Consider the following 24,023-nt stretch of genomic DNA (forward strand, 5'->3'; position numbering starts at 1 on the left):
GGAAAGTGTCTCACTGCCACCAAGAAGAGAGGAAAGGAACACAGAAGTAGATCGCCTGCAACAGTAGGTGCAGAATCACCATTGCGAGGCACATCTCCGCAACGCACACATTCCTCTCTATACCATTAATCTCGGAGCAGATCTCCACCAGCACCTTACGACAGGTCATCAACTCTTAGTAAGACTCAAAAGCGGAAGCGTTCCCCTACACCACGAACAAGGTCCTGAGAGCGGTCGTTACCAGGAGGTGTATCACCAAGGCAATCGCCGTCTCCAAATATACAGGACACTGCAGCCCTGTCCACAGTGTCAGTCTCAGACTGGCAAGAGGATCCTTATGACCCAGATCCTATGGATGACCCATATAGGGACTTCTCTGATCCGGATGCGCAGGACGATGAGCCAGAGGAAGGGGATCTTCCCAGGGATACACCGGATCAAGGTACTGACGAATGGGACACCTATATTATTGAGAAACAACAAAAACATGACTCAATGGGGCACTTTGCCACTGGATGATGTTATGTCGTTTGACACAATAATAGCTAAGGCAGCTGAGCTATTTCATCTTCAAGTTTCCTGTGAAGAAAAGAAGAAGTCTGTGCTCTACGAGCATAGGGACAAATGCAGATGATCAGTGACAACCAACCCAATTAACGACAATAAATGGGAAGCGGTGGAGAAAATATTATCTAGCCCCTTATCTACCTCCACTCAGCTTTCTCATCCAGAGAAGAAATATAAGGCTCCTGATATGGTGCCCTTCTGTGTAAGGGGACACCCTGAACCTGACTCTGTAATTACAGTTGCAGCAAGGAAAGCTAGCTAACCCGTCCTAACTACTGACAGCCACTCCAGACAAACAAGGTCGGAAACTGGAAACCATGGACAGGAAAGTGTCACCCGCAGCCTCGCTCACTGTAAGAGCAGCTAACACGCTGGAAATGACGGCAAGGCTGGACAGGGAGCTCTGGCTGAGAATGTCAAAGTTGGCAAAACATTCCAGCAGACACCCAAGAGGAGGCAAAGGCCATTGTGGCGGATGGGCAAGCCACATTCGATCACATGATCGACACAGCAGTAGACGTGGCTGAATGTGGTTTCATGACAGATGGCCCACAGTATGGTGCTCAGAAGACAGGCTTGTATGAAGGCAACAAACTTCAAGCCAGAGGTGCAGGTCCAGATCTTGGACATGCCTTTTGATGGGCATGACCTTTTTGGCAAAGAAATAGATGATCCCCTCAAAGGGATCAAAGCTGATACGGATACAGCAAGGGCTATAAAGACCCTGAGGGATAAAGACATGGAGTGCTGTCTCTTTTATGCCTTTCACAGCTCCACTGCGAGGTACAGGGGGTATAACACATCTTTCAACACCCAAATATCTTCCTACACCTCGTACCAAGAGGGCAACAGGTATCAACAATCAACAACCAGATACCACACGCAAAGCGACAAGCAGGGGCTGGGCCAAGAAAGGGCCTAGTCTAAGCAAAATTGACAACAGATCTCTGCGCCCCCCACATCGCACCCCTGTGGGAGGGCGAATAAGCCAACTGTTAGCAAAAATAACGTCAGACAGGTGGGTGCTACAGATGCTGCAAACAGAACACACAATCGAATTTCTGGCCCGTCCCCCTTCTCTACCTCTGCAATCTCAAAGTGTCCATATGCTGAAGCATCTAAAAGTAGAAGTGGACATGCTTCTAAGAAGGCGGCCATAGAACTTGTTCCACAAAATCACAGAAGAAAAGGGTTCTATTCTCGGTTCTTTCTAATCAAGAAGAAAAACGCAAAGTGCGCCCAATATTAGACCTAAGGGCCTTAAACAAATTCCTCAGACACATACAATTCAAGATGACTTCTCTTCAACTGGTTCTTCCATGGTTAAACAAGAACGACTTCCTGGCAACCCTAGATCTGGATGATGCGTACTTCCATATTCCGCCCCACCCATCGCACAGATGGTATCTCAGGTTCTCTGTCGGGCAAGCACATTTTCAGTTCCACGTGCTCCCTTTTGGTATCAATTCAAGCCCAAGGATATTTACGAAGTGCCTAGCGCCAGTGGCAGCACACCTCAGGGATAGAGGTGTTTCCATATTTAGACGACTGGCTAATAAAGGCAAACTCCCAGAGATGCACAGCCGTGGCAGTCGCAAAGACAAGATCAATTCTAGAAACCCTAGGCTTCTCCATCAATGAGACCAAGTCCACCCCTGTACCGGCCCAAACCACTCTCTTCCGCGGGCAGAGTTGGACCCTCACATCCCCAGAGTACGACCCTCAATGGAGAGAACTAAGATGATGTTGTCTGGTCTCATGGTTTTTCGAAAATGCCTTTCCCACGGTACGTCGGTTCACATCCCTCCTGGGCATGGCGTCCTCTTGTATATACCCAATTCCCAACTGCAGGTTTCGAATGAGGCCAATTGAGGAGACACTGGACCACCAATGGACACGTGGAAGATGTTGTTTGCCTCACACCATCCTTCCAAAGGGTACTGCAATGGTGGACCAGCGAAAAACATCTAACTGAAGGCATGCTGTTTCAAGCACGCACCTCAAAATTGCTCATTAGAACGGACGCATCCCTCTTAGGTTGGGGAGCAAATCTATGGGAGCTTCAGGCGAATGGCGCATGGTTGCCAGAGGACTCTTATCTCCACATGAATGTTTTAGAATTCGGAGCTTTCCGCTTGTCGTTGAAATCATTCCAGCCAGTACTGGAGGTCCAGGAAGTCACAGTCCAAATGGACAATACAACCTCCATGCATTACAACAACAAACATGGAGGCACACAATCAAATCAGCGATTCTCTCGGCGGAAGCACAGAGGCTATGGAGTTGGGCCTTCAAATACAAGGTTCAAGTGAGGGTGGAACATCTGCCAGGAAAGGACAATGTCCTAGCGGACAAGCTAAGCAGAGACTACTCATCGTCCCATGAATGGGAGCTGGATAACAGAGAACTAAATTGAATCTTCCGCAAATAGGGCCAACCGCAGATCGATTTATTTGCAACAAACAACAACGCAAATTAATGATGCAGTGAATGATGGAGCAACCTTGCCAACTGATCCTCATAGTGTCGGCTTCGGCACGTCCGGTTTGGTACCCAACCCTCCTACGACTGTCACAAGAGACGTCCATTCGCCTCTGGCCGCACCAGCACCTGTTTACTTAACAGGAAGGCACCATAATCCATCAAGACCCGGCAAGTCTTCCACTCAAAGCATGGTTCCTGGAGAGCGAAGGCTGGCAAATCTGACGAAGTTCGTGGAGTGCTGGGACATCATCAGAATTTACAGGGCGCAATCCACCCATTTGAGATATGGCAAGAAATGGACATGCTTTACCACGTCACAACTGAACATGCTTACGGTATCAGTATACCCAGTCACCCAGCCAGTGCGCTCTCAGGGTTTGAAAACCGTGCTTTCAGCACTTATGGCATCACCTATGAACCCATCAATAGATGCTATTTACGATTCACCTTTTTAGTAGCCATAACGTCGGTAAGATGAATTAGGGAGCTACAGGTCCTCTCTACAGAACCGCCATACACAATTTTTCAGAGGGACAGTGTGATTCTCAGACCCCATTCCAAATTCATTCTGAAAGTGGTTTCTGAGCTGACATTATTGGAGCAAATAGTACTCCCTACCTTTTTCCGCAAACACTCAGCGGCGGAGTGCACCCTTCACTCTTTGGATCTCTAATGGGTGCTGAAGTTCCACATTCAACAAACTCAAGATTTTTGTACCTCTTCCAAGCTTTTTGTGGCTTTCTCAGGCCGCACTAAAATGCAGCTCATATCAAAGCAAGGTCTATCACGTTGGGCGACAAACTGCATCTGCCACTGCCACCAATGCAGCGTCGATTCACTCCCTGTCGCACCTACTGCACACTCCATCGGAGGGAGGATAGTGACAACAGCGTTTCAAGCGGGAATGGCGATAAAATACATTTGTAGAGCGGCGAACTGGAGCACGCTCCATACGTTTGCCAAGCATTACTGCTTAGCAGAAGAAGTTGGAAGGGAGTCAGCAGTCGATCAGGCAGTCCTCCGCCACCTGTTTTCGTAAGGTAGGAGCAGTCTATGTTCTACCCTCCTTCCCTTATGTTGTAATCTAGCATGCATGAAATTCCAAGTGCTCTGCTTTATGCGGACAGGTACATGGCATGCTTCAATGCTTGGTATTCTATTCAAGCATATGAATCTATGAAAGATCCAATGCTGTAGAAATCTTTGCTACTTACCTGTAACTGTATTTCTCCAGCATTGGTATCTTACATAGATTCACATGAGTCCACCCTCCTCCCCTAGTAGGCTGCTTCAAAGCCAGTCAGTTATCGTATTGAGCCACTACAGCTCACATTCTGAAAACCGCTGTATGGGGTGATGGTTAAGCCCTGCTACCTCACTGATTGGGGTCATAAAGGACCAAATGAGGTGGATTAACTACACAAGTGAGTGCCTTTTCAGGCATAATGGGCAATCTGTATTGCTTTTCTCCTCTGGTAACATTAATATACATAATTAATTGAAAATTACTGAGGTTTCCCAGTCTGACGGCGGGGATTATTCAAGGATGTCAATCTATGAAAGATACCAATGCTGGGGAAATACAGTTACATGTAAGTAACAAATACCTCATTTTCAGCTTCTCTCTGCAAATCCTTAACTTCTTTCATCACCCCCTTAGACACCTTTGTAACTAGAGCTTATTTTTTATTTGCACCCGGGAAAGGCGGTCTGCCTAATCATAATCCGCCTGTCCCCGGTGCGATTCTGCATTCATTGCCCGTGGCGGTTCGGAAAAGAAAGCCTGAGCTGGCGGACCGATAAACTCTGTGTCCGCCGCCCAGGTGGGGCGTGAAAGCCATAATCTCTCACTTCCAATTTCCCAGTCCTTCTGTCCCCAACCTTCTGGTACTCTCTCTCACTTTGTGGGTCTCCCTCTTCCCAGCACCCTGGGTCTCCCGCTATCCTCAGCCTCTTGGGTCTTTCACCAGCCCTAGGTCTTTCTCCACTCATCCTCCTGTGTCTTTACTCTGCTGTCCTTGCTTCAGCTCCTTCACCACACTTCGCCAGCCATCTCCAAATGGGCTCCTTCTGTGTCTCCCTCAGCCTTCTGCCACGGGTCCTTTCTTTTATAGGCATTGACCCAACCTTTCAGTATGTCTCCCTATGCAATTGGTATGGAGTTTGGCTGATGGGCCCTGTACCTGTGTCTTTCAGCTGGCCTCACCCTTGGTTGAAGACTCTTACCCTAACAGGCCTTAGGTTATGTGTTTGGAGACCTTGTGAAGTCAGTAGTTGACTGTTCTTCACCCTGGGCTGATTCTCTTCTGGCTCTGTGGGACTGCCCTCACATAATCTGTTTCAATAACTAGACAGTAGCTTCTACAGCAGCAATTTTGACACAGCCCTGCCCCATTTGAAAGTCATGGTGGGGTAGTCCGGGGATTCTCTCTATTCCACCCCTACATCCGCTATCGCCTGACTTACAACACTTGGCCTCCTTGGTGACCTCACCTTCTATCAGTAAGTTCAAGCAAGGGGAGTTGTCACAGAAAACAAAATGGACCTGCCAGGTCTGGCAAAGAAGGAAAGGAAGCTTTTGAAATTGGAAAGACAATTGGCAGAATTATGGCATACACAGCCGTCAATACACCTGGAATATTGCCTTTCACACATATTAAAAGTCGCTGATTTTCCAAGGGAAACAAATGTGATTTTCAATGGCACAGAAAGGCACCATACAACAAGGTATTGTTTCAAGTTTAGGTATTATTTCCACCTTTTGGCAGTGGTACACCCAAAATGTCATGAGTTGCACCTTAGACGCACAGTGTGCGGTGTGGCTGTTTGCTGATCATGTAAAGCCAAATTCCAGTATGTTGAATTTTCTGTTCTGTAAATTCGAATGTAAAATGTTACATATTAACTTGTGTCATTTCTTATTTTCAGGGCACAGTTATGTGAATTTAACAGACACTGGAAAGATTGCTCTGAAAACATTTGCAAAAGATATGTCCGGTGCCTACATGTGCACTCTTTCTTACACAAGCTTTAAAAATGAAGTATTGCAGGAGAAGGAGAAATTCAGGGCCTTTAAATTTATTGTTCTTGGTAAGGGCATTTCATTGCTTTTCTATTAAGCTTCCAATGTAAAGATTTTGAGTATTTCATGGTGGGAGATTACATCGATTATAACTCACCTAATTACCACATAGCTGCTTAAAATCATGGAAACATAAGCCATTGTTAATCTAAGAAGTGAAGATTAGTTGCTTTGCTTGATTGATAAGTGGGTCTTCTGTGATACACTGGTGATCAGTCTGTTGCATTTTACACAAAGCCATGTGCTATTGAGATACCAGGAAAACCTTGGTACTGTAACTTGTGGCACATTTGATCAGTTCATATAATTAAGTTGAAACACAGTATTGTGTGCAGTCTAATTGTGTTGAAAACCAAAATATTTAATTGTTAAGTATGGACAACTTGGAATCTGCCCCTTTGTACCATTTTCCCAAAAAGGTCAATCTCAGGATCTATATTAATATTCATAAGCATTGAATATCTACACCTAAGAGCGGGGTCTCTGAACACTTGTTTTTTATAGTATATATATCTATGAATATATGTATTTATTTCCAACACACTCAGAATGGCATGTAATAGCAAAACCTTCAGTCCAAATTAAGGATGTGCCTAATAAAAACAAATGAATCCTTATCTCACACTGCAGGACTATGTCATAGCACCCGCTTTCATATACATGTTAATGTGAATATTGTGATATAGTGGTGAGTTCTTAAAATTTTATTGATAGCGTAATGTGCTGTAATTGATAGCATAATGTGCCTTTTTTGTATTGAGGAAATACATTATTTATACTCAATTTCTGTACCTTAATAGTGGCTTTCCCAACGTTTGTAGAATTTACTGTAAGGGGGGCAGCAGCACTTTGGAGTGCACTTTTCTTCTTTTGTGTAAATGTATTTCTCTTTCAAGGGATCTTCATTGTAATTAGTAAACACTGAATTTCCCCACCTGCTCTAGAGCAAGGCCTCAAAAGTTCTCGCCACAGGCCGGATATAATCAGTATGTACAAATTAATTGAAGATTCCCATGATGGAGAAGTTAGACACGCACGCACGCACGCACGCACGCACGCACACACACACACACCTCTCCTTCTCAAGTGGTTGGGTAAGCATGCACTGTGGCTGGATGAGAGAAATGTTTCACTGTAAGAATGCTGCGTCTTTAGAAATTTAGAATGGGACTGAAGTTGTGTCTTGTCTTCGTGGCAGTCCTTTGCAGATCACCTGCTGGCCATTCCTCATTGTTCTAAGAATGCTACTGATTGTGGGAGATTGACAGCTCAAGGAATTTTAGATGAATCATAACATGTTTGTGTTCTGAGAATTGCTAGCTGAAACCTGGACTCAGATGCATCAGGGTGGCCGGTGCATGTGCCCCGGCTACCAACTTAGAAGAGTAACCGGAACCTGCAAATATGTAAATAAAGCTATGTACTTTTCTACCATGGAGCCTGGAGCCATCTGTCCTGGTGTCCTTTTCTGGAGAAGGTCACTTGGTAGCAGAGGCCATCCTCAGGCATCTCAGCTCAGGTCTCAACTAACACTTCTCAGAACACTTACATGTTATGATTCATCGAACATTCCTTGAGCTGTCAATCTCCCACACTCACCAGCATTCTATCAACAATGAGGAATGACCTGCAGGTGATCTGCAAAGGAACATATAATACATTGCCATGAAGACAAGCTGAGATTCCTGAGGATGGCTGGTGGGTGTGCCCATGTCAGGATTCATCTTCAAATCCAACGCGGGAGCTGCTGAACCCCACAGACCCACCAAAGCGTAGCGTTCTCAACTAACTATTTAACCAGTTGAGCTTGTGACACCCCGGGGGGAAAGGGGAAATTGGATAAAATAACAAATTCAGACACAGGAACTGGATCTCCCTCAGGAAGACTGTATCTGCATGGGCGAGAGATTCACAAAGATTCTTTTACAAATAAATATCAAATACACTATAAATAACTATATTTGTTAACACATGAATTAAGTTACCTGAGAAACCCTCTGCTTAAGCCTAGAGTATATTATTATAGTATTACTATAATATTCAATTGTAAATAGATTCCTTTCTAGGAATTGTTGTGCTTTGTTTTCACTGACTGTAATAACTTTTACTGAATCAAAGTGTGCACTCTTCAGTTCTCAATGAGTTACTTTTAAAGTTCTGGCAAAGAGAGACTCTGCTGACTCCAATAGTTCATCTGATTGCACTTAACCAACTTTCTTTTCTTTAATGAGTTTATTATTTGTAGTGTGAAATATATTCTTTCCAGGAATTTCAATCACAAACTATTCTTCTCTTTTTAGATGACTCATATTTACTATTTATGAAAACAATTCTGAGCTCCTTCTAACTGTTTCTCAAATGCATTCACTTATTTGAACACCAGGAAATGAATGCGTCCTTGTATTTCCTTTCATTGAAGTTTTTAAATTGAATGAGCTGCTTGCAGATTGTCACAAAAACGTTTTCAACTTTAGTTAAATGTTTAGCTTTCATGCACATCCAATATGAATCTGAAATCCAATAGTTACTTCCGCCACAGCGTGCACCTTAAAAAATGATCTTCTTTAAATGCAATGCAAAAAATTGTCTTTTACTTTAACTGTCGCCGCGCACGCGCAGTTCAACAAAAACAAGCTGTCTGTGATAATACGCGACGTCTTGTAACAAAGATAAACAGGAAAAATCATGCAAACCGCTGGAAAAAAAACAATCGCGCAAGCCTGCTTACCTTCTTTCCATAGGAAACGCCTTCAGAAGAATCTTGACCCTCTCACCTCATACGAGCGTACGACAAACCTCCATGACTCGATATTTCTCCGATCCAGGAAACAATGAACGCGACACATGAACCGCCTTCTTAACAGAACGAAAACTTCAGTAGATCTCCTGTGAAGGTAAGCGCATAATGAGAGAGGAAACGAAACACGCAACACTCTCTCTCAGAAAACCAGAGCGCATACATGTACACGCGGCAACTGTCAGGAAATAATAGTTAACCCTTAATTAACCGGGATCACTATCTTAAGTCTCCAGGTTACAAACTAATCCTAAATAAACTAGCAAGAGCGGCAGAAATATTTTGCAGCAAACAATAAAGTACTTGCTGCCATGAGCACTACTCCCGAGGAACCAGGACTGGCCCAGCGCCCCCGGAAGCAGACCCTTCTTCCACATCTCCGGACCCAGCAGACCCCTACAGGGGCCCTTTGGACCGTGTCCTGGCGCCTTTGGCGCCAGGCTCATAAAGGACTTCAGTTCCGGCGCCATAGGCGCCGGGCTCATATTGATAAACTGTGTAATAATGCTTGGGTGGACTTACCTGAGGTAGACCATGCTGCATACTTACCCAGAACAATCCAGTCTGGCTGAAGTCCCCAGCCATCAGGGCTGGGAGGAACTATTTCCTCTATTCAGGAACTCTTTTCTTACCTGGGTGGGGCCGGTGGAAGAACACACACCTGAAGCACTTCTCTGCTATTTAAACCACGCCCGATGGAATACACGTGCTTCGCGTTATTCGGCATCAGCAGCAGGACGCTCACCGAGTCGGCTCCTGCATCCTGGCTCCTGACACGCCCGCCAGCACCCGGAACACCTGCAAACAGACAAGAAAAGAGAAGGCGAGCATTAGAAATTACTTACCGGAATCCGGCCTCAGCAATCCTACCTCTGACGATCCTGCAAAGGAAAGGTACAAGATTAGCAGCGCTCTCAAACGCTCGCAGCCGCGCCGCCTTGCCTTACCCATCCGGGGCCTCGCCGAACTCCACCGCGGCCACGACGCCGGCAGCATCTCGGCACCTGAAAAACAGAAAAAGACAGTCATTAGAGGTGCCCGCTCTAAAGCGGCCACATTTCTTCCACTTACTTACGTGCCTCATCACGCGCGACAGCGGCTATGTCGCCGGCAGCATCTCGGCACCTGTAAGCAGAAAAAGACAATCATTAGAAGTAAGCAGTCGCTTTTCTTTCACTTACCTTCCTCCACCGCGGCTACGACGCCAGCTACATCCCAGCACCTGCATAAGAGGAATACATGGTGAGCACTAACTAAGCACGGAGAACAAATACTCACCAAGAGACTTACCAGCTTTAGGTTTCTGGGCCCCGGCTCCTGCAGAGAAAAGACACTCATACTTACGGCTAAAGTAGGAGAAACGAAGGACACAGTGTCCGCAACTATTTCCCATCCAGTGACGTAACTGGATTCTACGCACCCCTGCACCTGAAGCAGGATGGAGAGCTCATCTTTACAATACCTAAGGTGAGAGCTCGCAGAAACCAAGTTGGGGGTCAAGAAGAGTGAGAAACGGGAGATTGGTGGGAACACATATCCACCCCAGCTGGTAATCAATCCCTTTTCTTCCACCTGCAGAAAACTTACTCTACAAGCCAGGCAATCCAAATTCGGAGGCCCCGTCCAGAGCATCTTCCGGGCCCTCCGCCTCACGATAGAAGAAACGGTAGCAGTCCAGTTCGGGTCAGCGTCTCTGTGGTAATCAGGTGAGCGTTACAGAACGCGAAGCCTACCAATAATCTCCTACCCAGGCGCTATGGAAACTTCTGATACAGATCAACTGGCCCAGCTACTGGGGGAATTAAGGGCTGAAGTTCATGCTGCTCGCCAGGAGACGAACGCCCTCAGGAGAGAGTTAATAGTGTCAAAGGAACGAACTGACGACCTTGCCAGACAGTTATTACAGAGCCAATCGGGGCAAACCCCTCTGCCCAATCCAGGGGGGAATTTTACCCCAGTTACTTCAACCAATCCCGTTCAAATCAACCTACCTGGAAATGTGCCACTGGCACCACCTGAACGTTTTGCTGGAGACCCTAAAAGATTTGCAGTGTTCATAAATCAATGCCGATTGCACTTTCTCTGCAGGCCCGTGGCCTTCCCGAATGACCAGACCAAGCTAGCATTTGTACTTTCGTATCTTAGCGGCAGTGCTGCCGATTGGTCAATTCCACTGGTTACACAAGATGATCCAATCCTTCGGAATTTCCAAGCCTTCCAGACGAGTATGGAAAGACTTTTTGCAAGGCATTCCCAGGGGCAGGCCCTGGACAATGAACTCCTTTCCCTACGACAGGGCAACCAGGATCTCTTAGCCTACATTGCATCCTTCAATAGGTTAGTTGTGGAAACTGGATGGCCTGAGGAGAAAAGAATCTCGCTATTTCACCGAGGTCTACGCGGCGAACTCAAAGACGTCCTGGCCCAGGTCGTAAATCCACCTCAGGACTGTTCGGATTATATTGATTTGGTGGTCCAATTAGATCACAGGCTTCAAAACAGGAAGGCGGATCGATCCAGGTTTGAAACCCGAATCTTCACTAAGACTCAGAGCAACTCCAAAAGTGTCGATGGCACCGAACCTATGCAGATTGGGGTTGTAAAGGGCCCCTTAACCCAGAAAGAGCGTGACAGAAGACGGCAAATGCAACTGTGTCTCTATTGTGGGAACTCGGGACATTTCCTTCGAGACTGCCCTGTAAAACCACCTAAGAAGACCGTAGGAGCTTCCGACAAGAATTCCGAAAAGTCTGAGCCGGGAAACGACCTTGCCCGACAAGCGTAGAGGTCCGCTTGCCGAGCTTAAAAACCAGTTATTTGACCTCGCACTTCATTATGCCAATGGTCCTCGTTATTCCGAAGCAGCCAGAAAGATTGCATGCAATTAAGGCATACGTGGACAGTGGAGCTATAGGAAATTACGTGGACCGCGAGTTGGTTTCCAGGATGAACCTACCTCTTTGCCCAAAAGCTGTTAAAGATGTCATCACCACTGTGGATGGACTGAGATCGCCTCCGGGCCGGTAACCCATACCACTACTGAAGTGACATTACTAGGCCAAGACGGGCATCGGGAGGTAATAGTGTTCGATGTGATCAAGGCTCCGCAATTTCAAATAATTCTGGGAATCCCTTGGTTGGAAAAACACAATCCTCAGATTGATTGGCGAGCAAAGACTATAACGTTCCCAGAGTGTGCACAAACCTGCTATCTACGATCAGACATTGGCCTAGCGTCAGTAACGGCCGACAGTTTGCAATTACCGCTAGACTATCGAGAGTTTCAAGATGTTTTCCAAAAGGAACAGGCTAACACCTTACCGCCCCACAGGTCATACGATTGCCAGATAGATCTACTACCCGGTGCAACTCCTCCTTGCAGCAGGATCTACGCCCTTACCGAGCCCGAGAACCTTCACCTGCGACAGTACGTGGACCAGTACTTGGCCAATGGTTTTATTCGTCCATCGAAGTCCCCTGCATCCTCGGCTCTGTTCTTCGTGCCAAAAAAAGGTGACCTCAGAACCTGTATAGACTACCGCGCTCTGAATCAGATAACGGTAAAAAACAGATACCCTTTACCTCTGATCCCGGAACTCCTTGACCAGGTGAAGGATGCTTGCATATATACAAAACTAGACCTACAGGGGGGCTTATCACTTGGTATGGATCAAGGAAGGCGATGAATGGAAGACGCCGTTTCACACTAAATATGGGTTATTTGAGTACCAAGTGATGCCTTTCGGACTATGTAATGCACCGGCCGCCTTCCAATATTTTATGAATGATGTCCTCAGGGAGCTCATTGACGTCTGTGTTGTCGTCTACATAGATGACATTCTTGTTTACTCCTCTTCGGAAGCAGATCACCGAAATCATGTTAGAACAGTACTTGAAAAACTTCGCAAACACAAACTATTTGCCAAACTTGAAAAATGTGTTTTCCATGCCACTGAAGTCGAATTTCTGTGTTTTATCCTGACACCCAAAGGCGTCCACATGGACTCGCGAAAGGTGGACGCTATTTTCAAATGGCCATCACCTACTTCTGTAAAAGGCGTTCAGAGCATGTTAGGCTTTGCCAATTTTTATCGCAGATTCATTCCGGAGTTTTCACGAGTGGTACAACCCATCACGGCTCTCTTAAGAAAGAATAAACGTTTTGAGTGGTCTGAAGAAGCTGAACAAGCCTTCCAAGAGCTAAAAGCCAAGTTTACTTCTGCGCCAATACTGAAGCACCCACGCCCAGATCTCCCTTATATCGTCGAAACCGACGCATCCAGCTTAGCAATGGGAGCGGTCCTCTCACAAAGAGACCCAGAGACTAACCAATTACATCCCGTGGCGTTCTGGTCTCTCAAATTCTCGGCGCCTGAGGTTAACTACGCCATCACAGACAAGGAACTGTTAGCTATTAAATCCGCCTTTAAGGCCTGGCGTCATTATCTCCTTGGGGCCAGACACACCATCACGGTGATCACCGAGCATCGGAATTTACAGTATCTCAAAACCGCCAAGGCTCAATCCTCTCGACAGCTCCGCTGGGCCCTGTTCTTTGCCGAATTTGACTTTGTGATCACTTACCGCCCCGGCAGCAAAAATGGCAAAGCAGATGCTCTTTCCCGGATTGGAATGGGAGACACCATTGTCAACCCAGAGCCTGTACCAATAATTCCAGAACAAAGGATCTTGGGCCTGATTTCTTCACAATCCATCGAGGACATTGAGGCAAAAGTTAAACAATTTCTGAACCCAACAGACTTGCAGAACTGGCTACAAAAAGGAATGGATTTCACTTTAAACAATGACTTGCCTTATTTCCGAGGACGATTATTCCTACCACACGCCGATTTGCAAAGGCGAGTAATCTCCTGCTATCACGATTCATTGATAGAGGGCCACCCTGGCTTTGCCAAAACAGAAGAGAAAGTGAGAAGACAATTCTGGTGGCCTTCGTGGAGAAAAGACATAAAAGAATTCGTGATGTCCTGTGGTGTGTGCGCTCAAAACAAGGGTCAAAATAAAAGACCGGCTGGTCTTCTCCAACCATTAGACATTCCACCGTCTCCCTGGCACACCCTTTCTATGGATTTTATCACAGACTTACCCTCCTGCTCCGGGTACAACACTATTCTCGTTATTGTGGATTTGTTTTCCAAGATGGCCCACTTCATTCCGTTAAAAGGCTTACCCTCAGCTTCGGTACTAGCCAGAGAATTCCTTGAAAACATTGTTAGGTTACACGGATTCCCATCGGTACTAATCTCAGATAGAGGAAGCCAGTTTATTTCCCATTTTTGGCGTAGTTGCTGTCAATTGGCTCAAATCGATGTAAGACTCTCAACCAGCCATCACCCCCAGAACGATGGTCAAACTGAAAGAACTAACCAGACTCTCGAACAATATTTACGATGCATGCTACAACAGTCAGAGAGCAACTGGAAGGACATCCTTTGGATAGCTGAATATGCATACAATAATTCTGTTCACTCTGGAACCGGGCAAAGCCCCTTCTACACTTTGTATGGAATTCATCCTCGAACTTCCAACCTCGATCCACCTCAAGATCTTGGAACACCCGCCGTGGATCAGTTACACACTGCTATTACCAAAGCCTTCAAAGAAGCTGCTGCACATTTACAACAAGCTAAAGAAAGGTACAAGAGACGAGCAGATCAACACCGAAGCGAGGCCCCTCAATACCAGATTGGGGACCAGGTCTGGTTGTCCACCAAACACTTATCACTCAAAGGACCTCGCACTTTTAATCCCAAATATCTGGGGCCATATCCAGTTACGGCCATAATAAACCCAGTGGCCGTTAAACTAGGATTGCCAGCTCATATGCGAATACATCCTGTTTTTCACGTATCGCTTTTGAAACCCATGCAATCTGGAACCAGACTAACCAAACCTCCAGAACCAATTCAAGTGAATGGGGAACCTGAATTCGAGATTAAAAACATTTTGGACTCCAAGATCATCAGATCAAAGCTGTTCTACCTGATTGACTGGAAGGGTTACGGGCCTCAAGAGAGGTCATGGGAACCCTATGACCACGTCCATGCTCCTCGTCTAATCAAGAAATTTCACCGAACCTTTCCGGATAAACCAAAACCCCCGGGGAAGACAATTTTGGGAGGGGCCTTGAGGGGGGGTGCTGTCATGAGCACTACTCCCGAGGAGCCAGGACTGGCCCAGCGCCCCCGGAAGCAGACCCTTCTTCCACATCTCCGGACCCAGCAGACCCCTACAGGGGCCCTTTGGACCGTGTCCTGGCGCCTTTGGCGCCAGGCTCATAAAGGACTTCAGTTCCGGCGCCATAGGCGCCGGGCTCATATTGATAAACTGTGTAATAATGCTTGGGTGGACTTACCTGAGGTAGACCATGCTGCATACTTACCCAGAACAATCCAGTCTGGCTGAAGTCCCCAGCCATCAGGGCTGGGAGGAACTATTTCCTCTATTCAGGAACTCTTTTCTTACCTGGGTGGGGCCGGTGGAAGAACACACACCTGAAGCACTTCTCTGCTATTTAAACCACGCCCGATGGAATACACGTGCTTCGCGTTATTCGGCATCAGCAGCAGGACGCTCACCGAGTCGGCTCCTGCATCCTGGCTCCTGACACGCCCGCCAGCACCCGGAACACCTGCAAACAGACAAGAAAAGAGAAGGCGAGCATTAGAAATTACTTACCGGAATCCGGCCTCAGCAATCCTACCTCCGACGATCCTGCAAAGGAAAGGTACAAGATTAGCAGCGCTCTCAAACGCTCGCAGCCGCGCCGCCTTGCCTTACCCATCCGGGGCCTCGCCGAACTCCACCGCGGCCACGACGCCGGCAGCATCTCGGCACCTGAAAAACAGAAAAAGACAGTCATTAGAGGTGCCCGCTCTAAAGCGGCCACATTTCTTCCACTTACTTACGTGCCTCATCACGCGCGACAGCGGCTATGTCGCCGGCAGCATCTCGGCACCTGTAAGCAGAAAAAGACAATCATTAGAAGTAAGCAGTCGCTTTTCTTTCACTTACCTTCCTCCACCGCGGCTACGACGCCAGCTACATCCCAGCACCTGCATAAGAGGAATACATGGTGAGCACTAACTAAGCACGGAGAACAAATACTCACCAAGAGACTTACCAGCTTTAGGTTTCTGGGCCCCGGCTCCTGCGGAGAAAAGACACTCATACTTACGGCTAAAGTAGGAGAAACGAAGGACACAGTGTCCGCAACTATTTCCCATCCAGTGACGTAACTGGATTCTACGCACCCCTGCACCTGAAGCAGGATGGAGAGCTCATCTTTACAATACCTAAGGTGAGAGCTCGCAGAAACCAAGTTGGGGGTCAAGAAGAGTGAGAAACGGGAGATTGGTGGGAACACATATCCACCCCAGCTGGTAATCAATCCCTTTTCTTCCACCTGCAGAAAACTTACTCTACAAGCCAGGCAATCCAAATTCGGAGGCCCCGTCCAGAGCATCTTCCGGGCCCTGCACCTCACGATAGAAGAAACGGTAGCAGTCCAGTTCGGGTCAGCGTCTCTGTGGGAATCAGGTGAGCGTTACACTTATCTCAAATTCTTCTTTAAATGAACTGAATTACATTGTAGATCACTGAAGCACAAGTTTCTTTTTACAGCAGATTGAAGATTGGAACTTCACAATTGACTTCTTCTTTGTTCAGATTTCTTCTCAGATTACTTTTGGCCTCAATACTCAGGAGAACACAAAAACATGACCTGGACACACAGAAAACTAAATGAAAGGCAGTTTAGAATGTTCAGAGAAAGCCTTTGTTTCCCTTTCAACCAATCATGGCTCCTGCTCCTTTCCACCATCTTTGTTTGGGCTCTCAGCTGATTTCTGAAAACTAAAGTTAAGGCCTGATGAAACCAGAAATTAAATATTAAAATAAAATTTGACTTTCTCTTTCCCATGAAGCCGCATTTAGTCCTGCATTCACTTTCTCAGAGACCTGCATTTACCCAGAGACCTGACAGTACCCCCTCTCCAAGAACTCCCTCCAGGTCCAGACTTGAAAGGGAACTTTTTATGAAATCTAGAGACCAACAAAGGAGCGTGGACATCACTAGCAGCATCCCATGATCTTTCATCAGGGCCTAAACCCTTCCAATCAATAAGATATTGTAATCTTCCCTGAATCTTTCTGGAATCCAATATTGCTCTTACTTCAAACTCTTCAGAATGATTGTCTAAAATAACTGGATTAGGGGGAGTCCCTAATCATGTATCATTTAGAAAAGGTTTCAATTGACTTATATGGAAAGAAGGATGTACCTTTAGGTGAACAGGTAATTTGAGTCTTACAGCTGCAGGATTTATAATTGCCTTCACATCAAAGGGTCCCACAAATTGTGGACTAAACTTATTTTTTCCTTTTATTCTCAGATGTTTTGTAGATAACCAAACCTTATCTCCAACTTGAAAAACAGGACCTGGTTTACGCTTTAAATCAGCATAATGCTTGTAATTAGATTTATTAATCTGAAGTGCCTTAACAGCTTTTCTTAAATTTTCTTTCATTGCCTGTAACCTAACCTCAACAGCTGGACAATCAACTTCAAGATCAACTTGTTCACTAAGAAAACGGGGATGGAAACCACGACTGCAGAACAATGAAGACATAGAAGTAGAATCTTTAACTGAGTTATTGTAAGCAAACTCCGCTATCCAGATAAGATCCACCCAACTATCTCCCTCCTGGAAATAACATCTTAAATATTTCTCTAGTTCCTGATTAACCCGTTCTACTTGGCCATTGGTTTCAGGATGATATCCAGATGTCAACCTTATCTCTACACCCAAATTCTTGCAAAATGCTTTCCAAAACTTTGACACAAATTGTGATCCTCTATCTGAAATAACTTGATTAGGTAGACGATGCAACCGCACTATTTCTTGACAATATCTTTGTGCCCATTTTTCAGCAGAAACTGCCCCTTTGACAGGAATACAATGTCCTTCCTTAGTAAGCAGATCAACAACCACTAGGATTGTCGAACAACCCTTGTCTTTAGGAAGATCTACTATGAAATCCATGGCAATAGTATGCCAAGGATGGGGTGGAATGGGAAGAGGTTCAAGAAGACCCATTGGTTTTCCCACTTGAGACTCAGCTCGAGCAGATATTTCACATGTTTTAACAAAATTTAATGTATCTATTCTCATTGTTTCCCACCATAATTGCCTCCTAACCAGTTCTAATGTAACTCACGAAGCTTCACTGTAGGTAGATATAATCTAGAATCAAAATAAGGTAATCCACATTTTATTTCTCTAACTGGATCTTGTCTTTTCCAATTTTCTAACTGTTCAGGATTCATACAATCTTTAATTTCTTGAGAAAGACTTTCATCAATTGAAGTTCCTGCCACAATGAAACATTCAGAAGGAATTAACAGTTGTTTATTCAATTCTTTTTTTTGTTCACAACCAGGAAAATTTCGGGATAAAGCATCTGCTTTTCCGTTCAGTCTACCAGGTTTAAAAGTTACTACAAAATCGTAGTCAGCAAAAAATAGAGACCATCTTAATTGTCTAGGTGTTAATGTTTTTGCTGACTTCAGAAATAACAAATTACGATGGTCAGTTAAAACTGTAACTGTGTGTTTAGCTCCCTTTAAATAATGTCACCATTCTTCAAAAGCACTCTTAATTGCCAGAAGTTCTCTATCCATGATCGCTTCAGCTGAAGAGAATTTTTTTGAAAAATACGCAATTGGATGTAACTGTCCTGACTTCTCATGCCTTTGTGACAAAACTGCCCCCGTGGCTAAATTGTAAGCATCCGCTTCCACAAAAAAATGGTTTCATAGGATCTGGGTGAAGTAAAATTGGACCTGAAATTAAAGAATTTTTAATAGACTGAAAAGCTTTTTCTGCATCTTGGCTCCAAAGGAATTTTTCACCTTTTCTTAAAAACCTTGTAATAGGGGTAATAATCTGTGAAAAACCATCAATAAATCTTCTGTAAAAATTAGCAAACCCCAAAAAACTCTGCACCTCCTTAACCTTTGTCGGGGAAGGCCAATTTCTCACAGCTCGTACTTTCTTCGATCCATCTCCAGACCCTTAGGTGATATTACAAAACCAAGAAACTTAACTGACTTTTTATGAAATTGACTTTTCTCCAATTCAGCATACAGATGGTTTTCACGTAATTTCTGAACAACAGCCTTGACATGACTTTGATGTTGTTCTAGATTCTTGGAATAAATCAAAATATCATCTATGTAAACAACAACAAAAATATCTAATAATTCTCTAAGGACCTCATTAATAAAATACTGGAAGGCAGCAGGAGCATTACATAGTCCAAAGGGCATAACTTGGTATTCATATAGTCCATATCGAGTCTTGAAGGCTGTCTTCCATTCGTCTCCTTCTCGAACTCAGACAAGATGATATGCCCCTCGAAGATCTAATTTAGAGAAAATTTCAGCTCCCTGGATATGATCAAGCATTACAGAAATTAAAGGTAGTGGGTATCTGTTCTTAATAGTCACCTTATTAAGAGCCCGATAATCTATACAAGTCCGAAGTGTGCCCTCCTTTTTAGGTACAAAAAATAATGGGGATGCAGCTGGGGATTGTGAATTTCGAGTAAACCCTTTTGCCAAATTTTCAGTCAAGTATTCTTTCAAATAATCATTTTCCTTTTCAGTAAGGGCATAGACTCTACTACAAGGAAGATTAGCTCCTGGTTTTAGATCTATCTTGCAGTCAAAAGATCGATGTGCAGGTAATTCACCTGCAATGGTTTCATCAAAAACATCTTTAAACTCCCAATAACAGCCAGGCAACACTCCCATAACTGCACCAATAGAATGGGATTTTAAAAGGGGTCCTACCTCACCTAAACTCTTAACTACAGAATCCTCTTGAGTTTGTAGACTCTCTTGAAAATATGAGATTAGACAATGTTCCTTACAGAATTGAGACTTTAAATCAATCACTCGTCTTCTCCAATCAATTATACGATTCTGAAATGTTAGCCATGTAATTCCCAGAATGTTCTTCAAATGTGGCGCATCAATAATCTCAAATACCAACTCCTCTCCATGACTTCCTGCCAAAATCATCTTTAAAGGTGATGTTTCATGAGTAATAGGACCCGATGTCAAATTTGAACCATCAACAGAACTAACTTGTTCTACCAACTCCTTCTTGATCAAAGGTATATTTAATTTCCTTGCCACTTCCCAGTCCATAAAATTTCCAGTTGCGCCTGAATCAATAACCACTGGACCACTTTCTACCAATCTCTCATCAAAAAACAAGGATACATTTACTGTAATATGCGGCACAGCCGCCTGGAGAGTATTTGCCACTTGATGGGTCTGGTTCACTGTAGACTGATTCTTTTTTGGAGTATAGGGACAGTTACCCAGGAAATGACCACTTCTACCACAATAGAGACAGAGATTATTTGTATGTCTTCTCTCCCTTTCTTCCTTAGTTAAAGGACCTCTTACCTTCCCAAAAGTCTCAGAAACCTTAGACTTAAATTCTTTTCCAACAAATTCTAATCTTGGTCTCTCAATTTTTGAATTGAATCTCCCATCCCCTAAACCTCTCCTACGCTTCAGTCTTCTTTCATTTAAACGAAAAACTAACTGTATTACAAGATCCATCAGAGCCTCACAAGGAGAAGGTCTATCTACCACAGCTGCTAAAGCATCTTTAAGTTCATCTCTCAGTTCTCTATAGAATAAAGAAGTCGTTTTTTCCTCTGGCCATTGACTTTCCAAAATTAAGGTTTTAAATTGAGTAATATAACTTACTAAATCTCGACTACCTTGCTTTAGTTCAAGCAACTCACCATCTACCTGAAGGGACATCTGGTGTTTATCAAAAGTTTACTGAATTCTTCTTTAAAAAGTTTTTAAAATTATGCAAGACCGGATCTGCTTGCTTAACTAACAACCCAGCCCAACTTGCAGCCTCACCAGAGAGATATGATAACATAAGTTACTTGGAAGAGTCAGATTTAAATACCTCATGTCTGCTCAGGAAATGTAATTCGCGTTGAGTACTAAATGTTTGAAATCTTCTAGATTCACCACTGAAACGTTCTGGTGGAGCCAAGGGTACGGGCAAAATCAAGGACTTTAAACCACCTACTGCTCCCAACTCAGACTCAACTCTACCTCCTGATCCTTCTCTCTCCAAAACTGGTGGATTATCCTCCTCATTATGTAACAACCTTCTACCTAAGATTCTCCCTTCCGTAGCCTCCTGAATACTAGTCATCTTATTACTCATTTCTTCAACTTTCTTATTTAAAAGAACATTTTCGTTAATAACTACTCTCAACTCATCTCTCAATTCTTTTATCATTTCCCCAATTGCTTCCATGGTGGTCTAAATGGGGTTTCAGCAGTTCAGGCGAAGTTAATTACTTGGTCCTTTCATTCTGTCAGGATTCTTCTTCAAATCCAACGCGGGAGCTACTGAACCCCCAGACCCACCAAAGCGTAGCGTTCTCAACTAACTATTTAACCAGTTGAGCTGCTGACACCTCGGGGGGAAAGGGGAAATTGGATAAAATAACAAATTCAGACACAGGAACTGGATCTCCTTCAGGAAGACTGTATCTGCATGGGCGAGAGATTCACAAAGATTCTTTTACAAATAAATATCAAATACACTCTAAATAACTATATTTGTTAACACATGAATTACGTTACCTGAGAAACCCTCTGCTTAAAATCCTCTGCTTAAGCCTAGATGATATTATTATAGTATTACTATAATATTACATTTTAAATGGATTCCTTTCTAGGAATTGTTGTGCTTTGTTTTCACTGACTGTAATAACTTTTACTGAATCAAAGTGTACACTCTTCAGTTCTCAGTTAGTTACTTTTAAAGTTCTGGAAAAGAGAGACTCTACTGACTCCAAGAGTTCATCTGATTGCACTTAACCAACTTTCTTTTCTTTAATGAGTTTATTATTTGTAGTGTGAATATATTCTTTCCAGGAATTTCAATCACAAACTATTCTTCTCTTCTTAGATGACTCATATTTACTATTTAGGAAAACAATTCTGAGCTCCTTCAAACTGTTTCTCAAATGCATTCACTTATTTGAGCACCAGGAAATGAATGTGTCCTTGTATTTCCTTTCATTGAAGTTTTTAAATTGAATGAGCTGCTTGCAGATTGTCACAAAAACGTTTTCAACTTTAGTTAAATGTTTAGCTTTCATGCACATCCAATATGAATCTGAAATCCAATAGTTACTTCCGCCACAGCGTGCACCTTAAAAAATGATCTTCTTTAAATGCAATGCAAACAATTGTCTTTCACTTTAACTGTCGCCGCGCACGCGCAGTTCAACAAAAACAAACTGTCTGTAATAATACGCGACGTCCTGTAACAAAGATAAACAGGAAAAATCATGCGAACTGCCAAAAAAAAAAACGCGCAAGCCTGCTTACCTTCTTTCCAGAGGAAATCCCTTCAGAAGAATCTTGACCCTCTCACCTCATACGAGCGTACTACGAACCTCTGTGACTCGATATTTCTCCGATCCAGGAAACAATAAACGCGACGCATGAACCGCCTTCTTAACAGAACGAAAACTTCAGTAAATCTCCTGTGAAGGTAAGCGCATAATGAGAGAGGAAACGAAACACGTGACACTCTCTCTCAGAAAACCAGAGCGCATACACGTACACGCGGCAACTGTCAGGAAATAATAGTTAACCCTTAATTAACCGGGATCACTGTCTTAAGTCTCCGGTTACAAACTAATCCCAAATAACTAGCAAGAGCGGCAGAAATATTTTTCAGCAAACAATAAAGTACTTATCTCAAATTCTTCTTTGAATGAACTGAATTAGATTGTAGATCACTGAAGCACAAGTTTCTTTTTACAGCAGATTGAAGATTGGAACTTCACAATTGACTTCTTCTTTGTTCAGATTTCTTCTCAGATTACTCTTGGCCCAAATACTCAGGAGAACACAAAAACATGACCTGCACACATAGAAAACTAAATGAAAAAAGGCAGTTTAGAATGCTCAGAGAAAGCCTTTGTTTCCCTTTCAACCAATCATGGCTCCTGCTCCTTTCCACCATCTTGGCTTGGGCTCTCAGCTGATTTCTGAAAACTAAAGTTAAGGCCTAATCAAACCAGAAATGAAATATTAAAATAAAATTTGACTCTCTTTCCCATGAAACCGCATTTAGTCCTGCATTCACTTTCTCAGAGACCTGCATTTACCCAGAGACCTGACAGCCCCTGCTACCAACTTACAAGTGTAACTGGAACCTGTAGCTTCGTAAATAAAGCTATGTACTTTTCTACCATGGAGTCTGGAGCCATCTGTCCTGATGTCCTTTTCTGGAGAAGTTCACTATATAGCAACTGGCATGAAGGAACAATATCCCAAGCACCCAGCCTTAACCTAACACATGTGACACCAACTATCTCCTCCCAGTTCCTGTTTTTCCTTCGTTTGGTGCCAGAAAGTGTTCCTCCCAGTGCTGCCTCTTTTTTGGTTCGTGTTTCAAGTTTTGCTCTAGTCTGTATTTTTGTTTTGAATTAGCTAACATTTATTTTCAGCACTGAATTTCTCTGTGCATGCCATTGATGATAGGATTCAAACCATGTATAGGGTCTGAAATTTAGATTTTGGGGCTAAACCACATAGAACATGTGCAAAGTGTCTTGGGACCTTTCATCTGGTAAATTCCTGTCTGTTCTTACTAGGAATTAAGGTAAATTCACCAGAATGCCCTTTGTCTCCATGCTAAAGAAGAGTCTAGTGCAAGAGGCCATCTTAATGGAAACATCGAAGACTACTTTGATGAATCCAATGATCTCATCACTCCTTTCCCTTAGGTAACCTTCCCTCATGTGGCTAGGGCGAGGCAGATGCTTTCTTATTCAAACCCTGGGGGCGGTTATGTTAGGGAGGATCACATTTGTATTTGTATTTCTTTATTTGTATAGCGCGCCTGGCCCAAGGGCATCTGAGCGCATATCTTAGGTTACATAAACAACATCCATATACAATTACACCGCAGCATATACAATGACAAGTACTTACAGGTAAAT

General features: G+C 44.0%; 1 protein-coding gene across 2 annotated transcripts in view; it reads left to right on the plus strand.

Annotated features, from left to right (window-relative positions):
* ZPBP2 (zona pellucida binding protein 2) overlaps window positions 1-24,023 on the plus strand; it is an 854,148-nt gene that overhangs the window by 330,302 nt on the left and 499,823 nt on the right. For both annotated transcript variants that reach the window (XM_069634766.1, XM_069634767.1), the window contains exon 4: window positions 5,980-6,141. In XM_069634766.1, coding sequence (XP_069490867.1) covers window positions 5,980-6,141 — 162 coding nt within the window. The remainder of the gene's footprint in view (window positions 1-5,979; window positions 6,142-24,023) is intronic.

Source organism: Ambystoma mexicanum, chromosome 13 (genome assembly GCF_040938575.1).
Source record: "Ambystoma mexicanum isolate Mex_15411 chromosome 13, UKY_AmexF1_1, whole genome shotgun sequence".
Lineage (NCBI taxonomy): Eukaryota > Metazoa > Chordata > Amphibia > Caudata > Ambystomatidae > Ambystoma > Ambystoma mexicanum.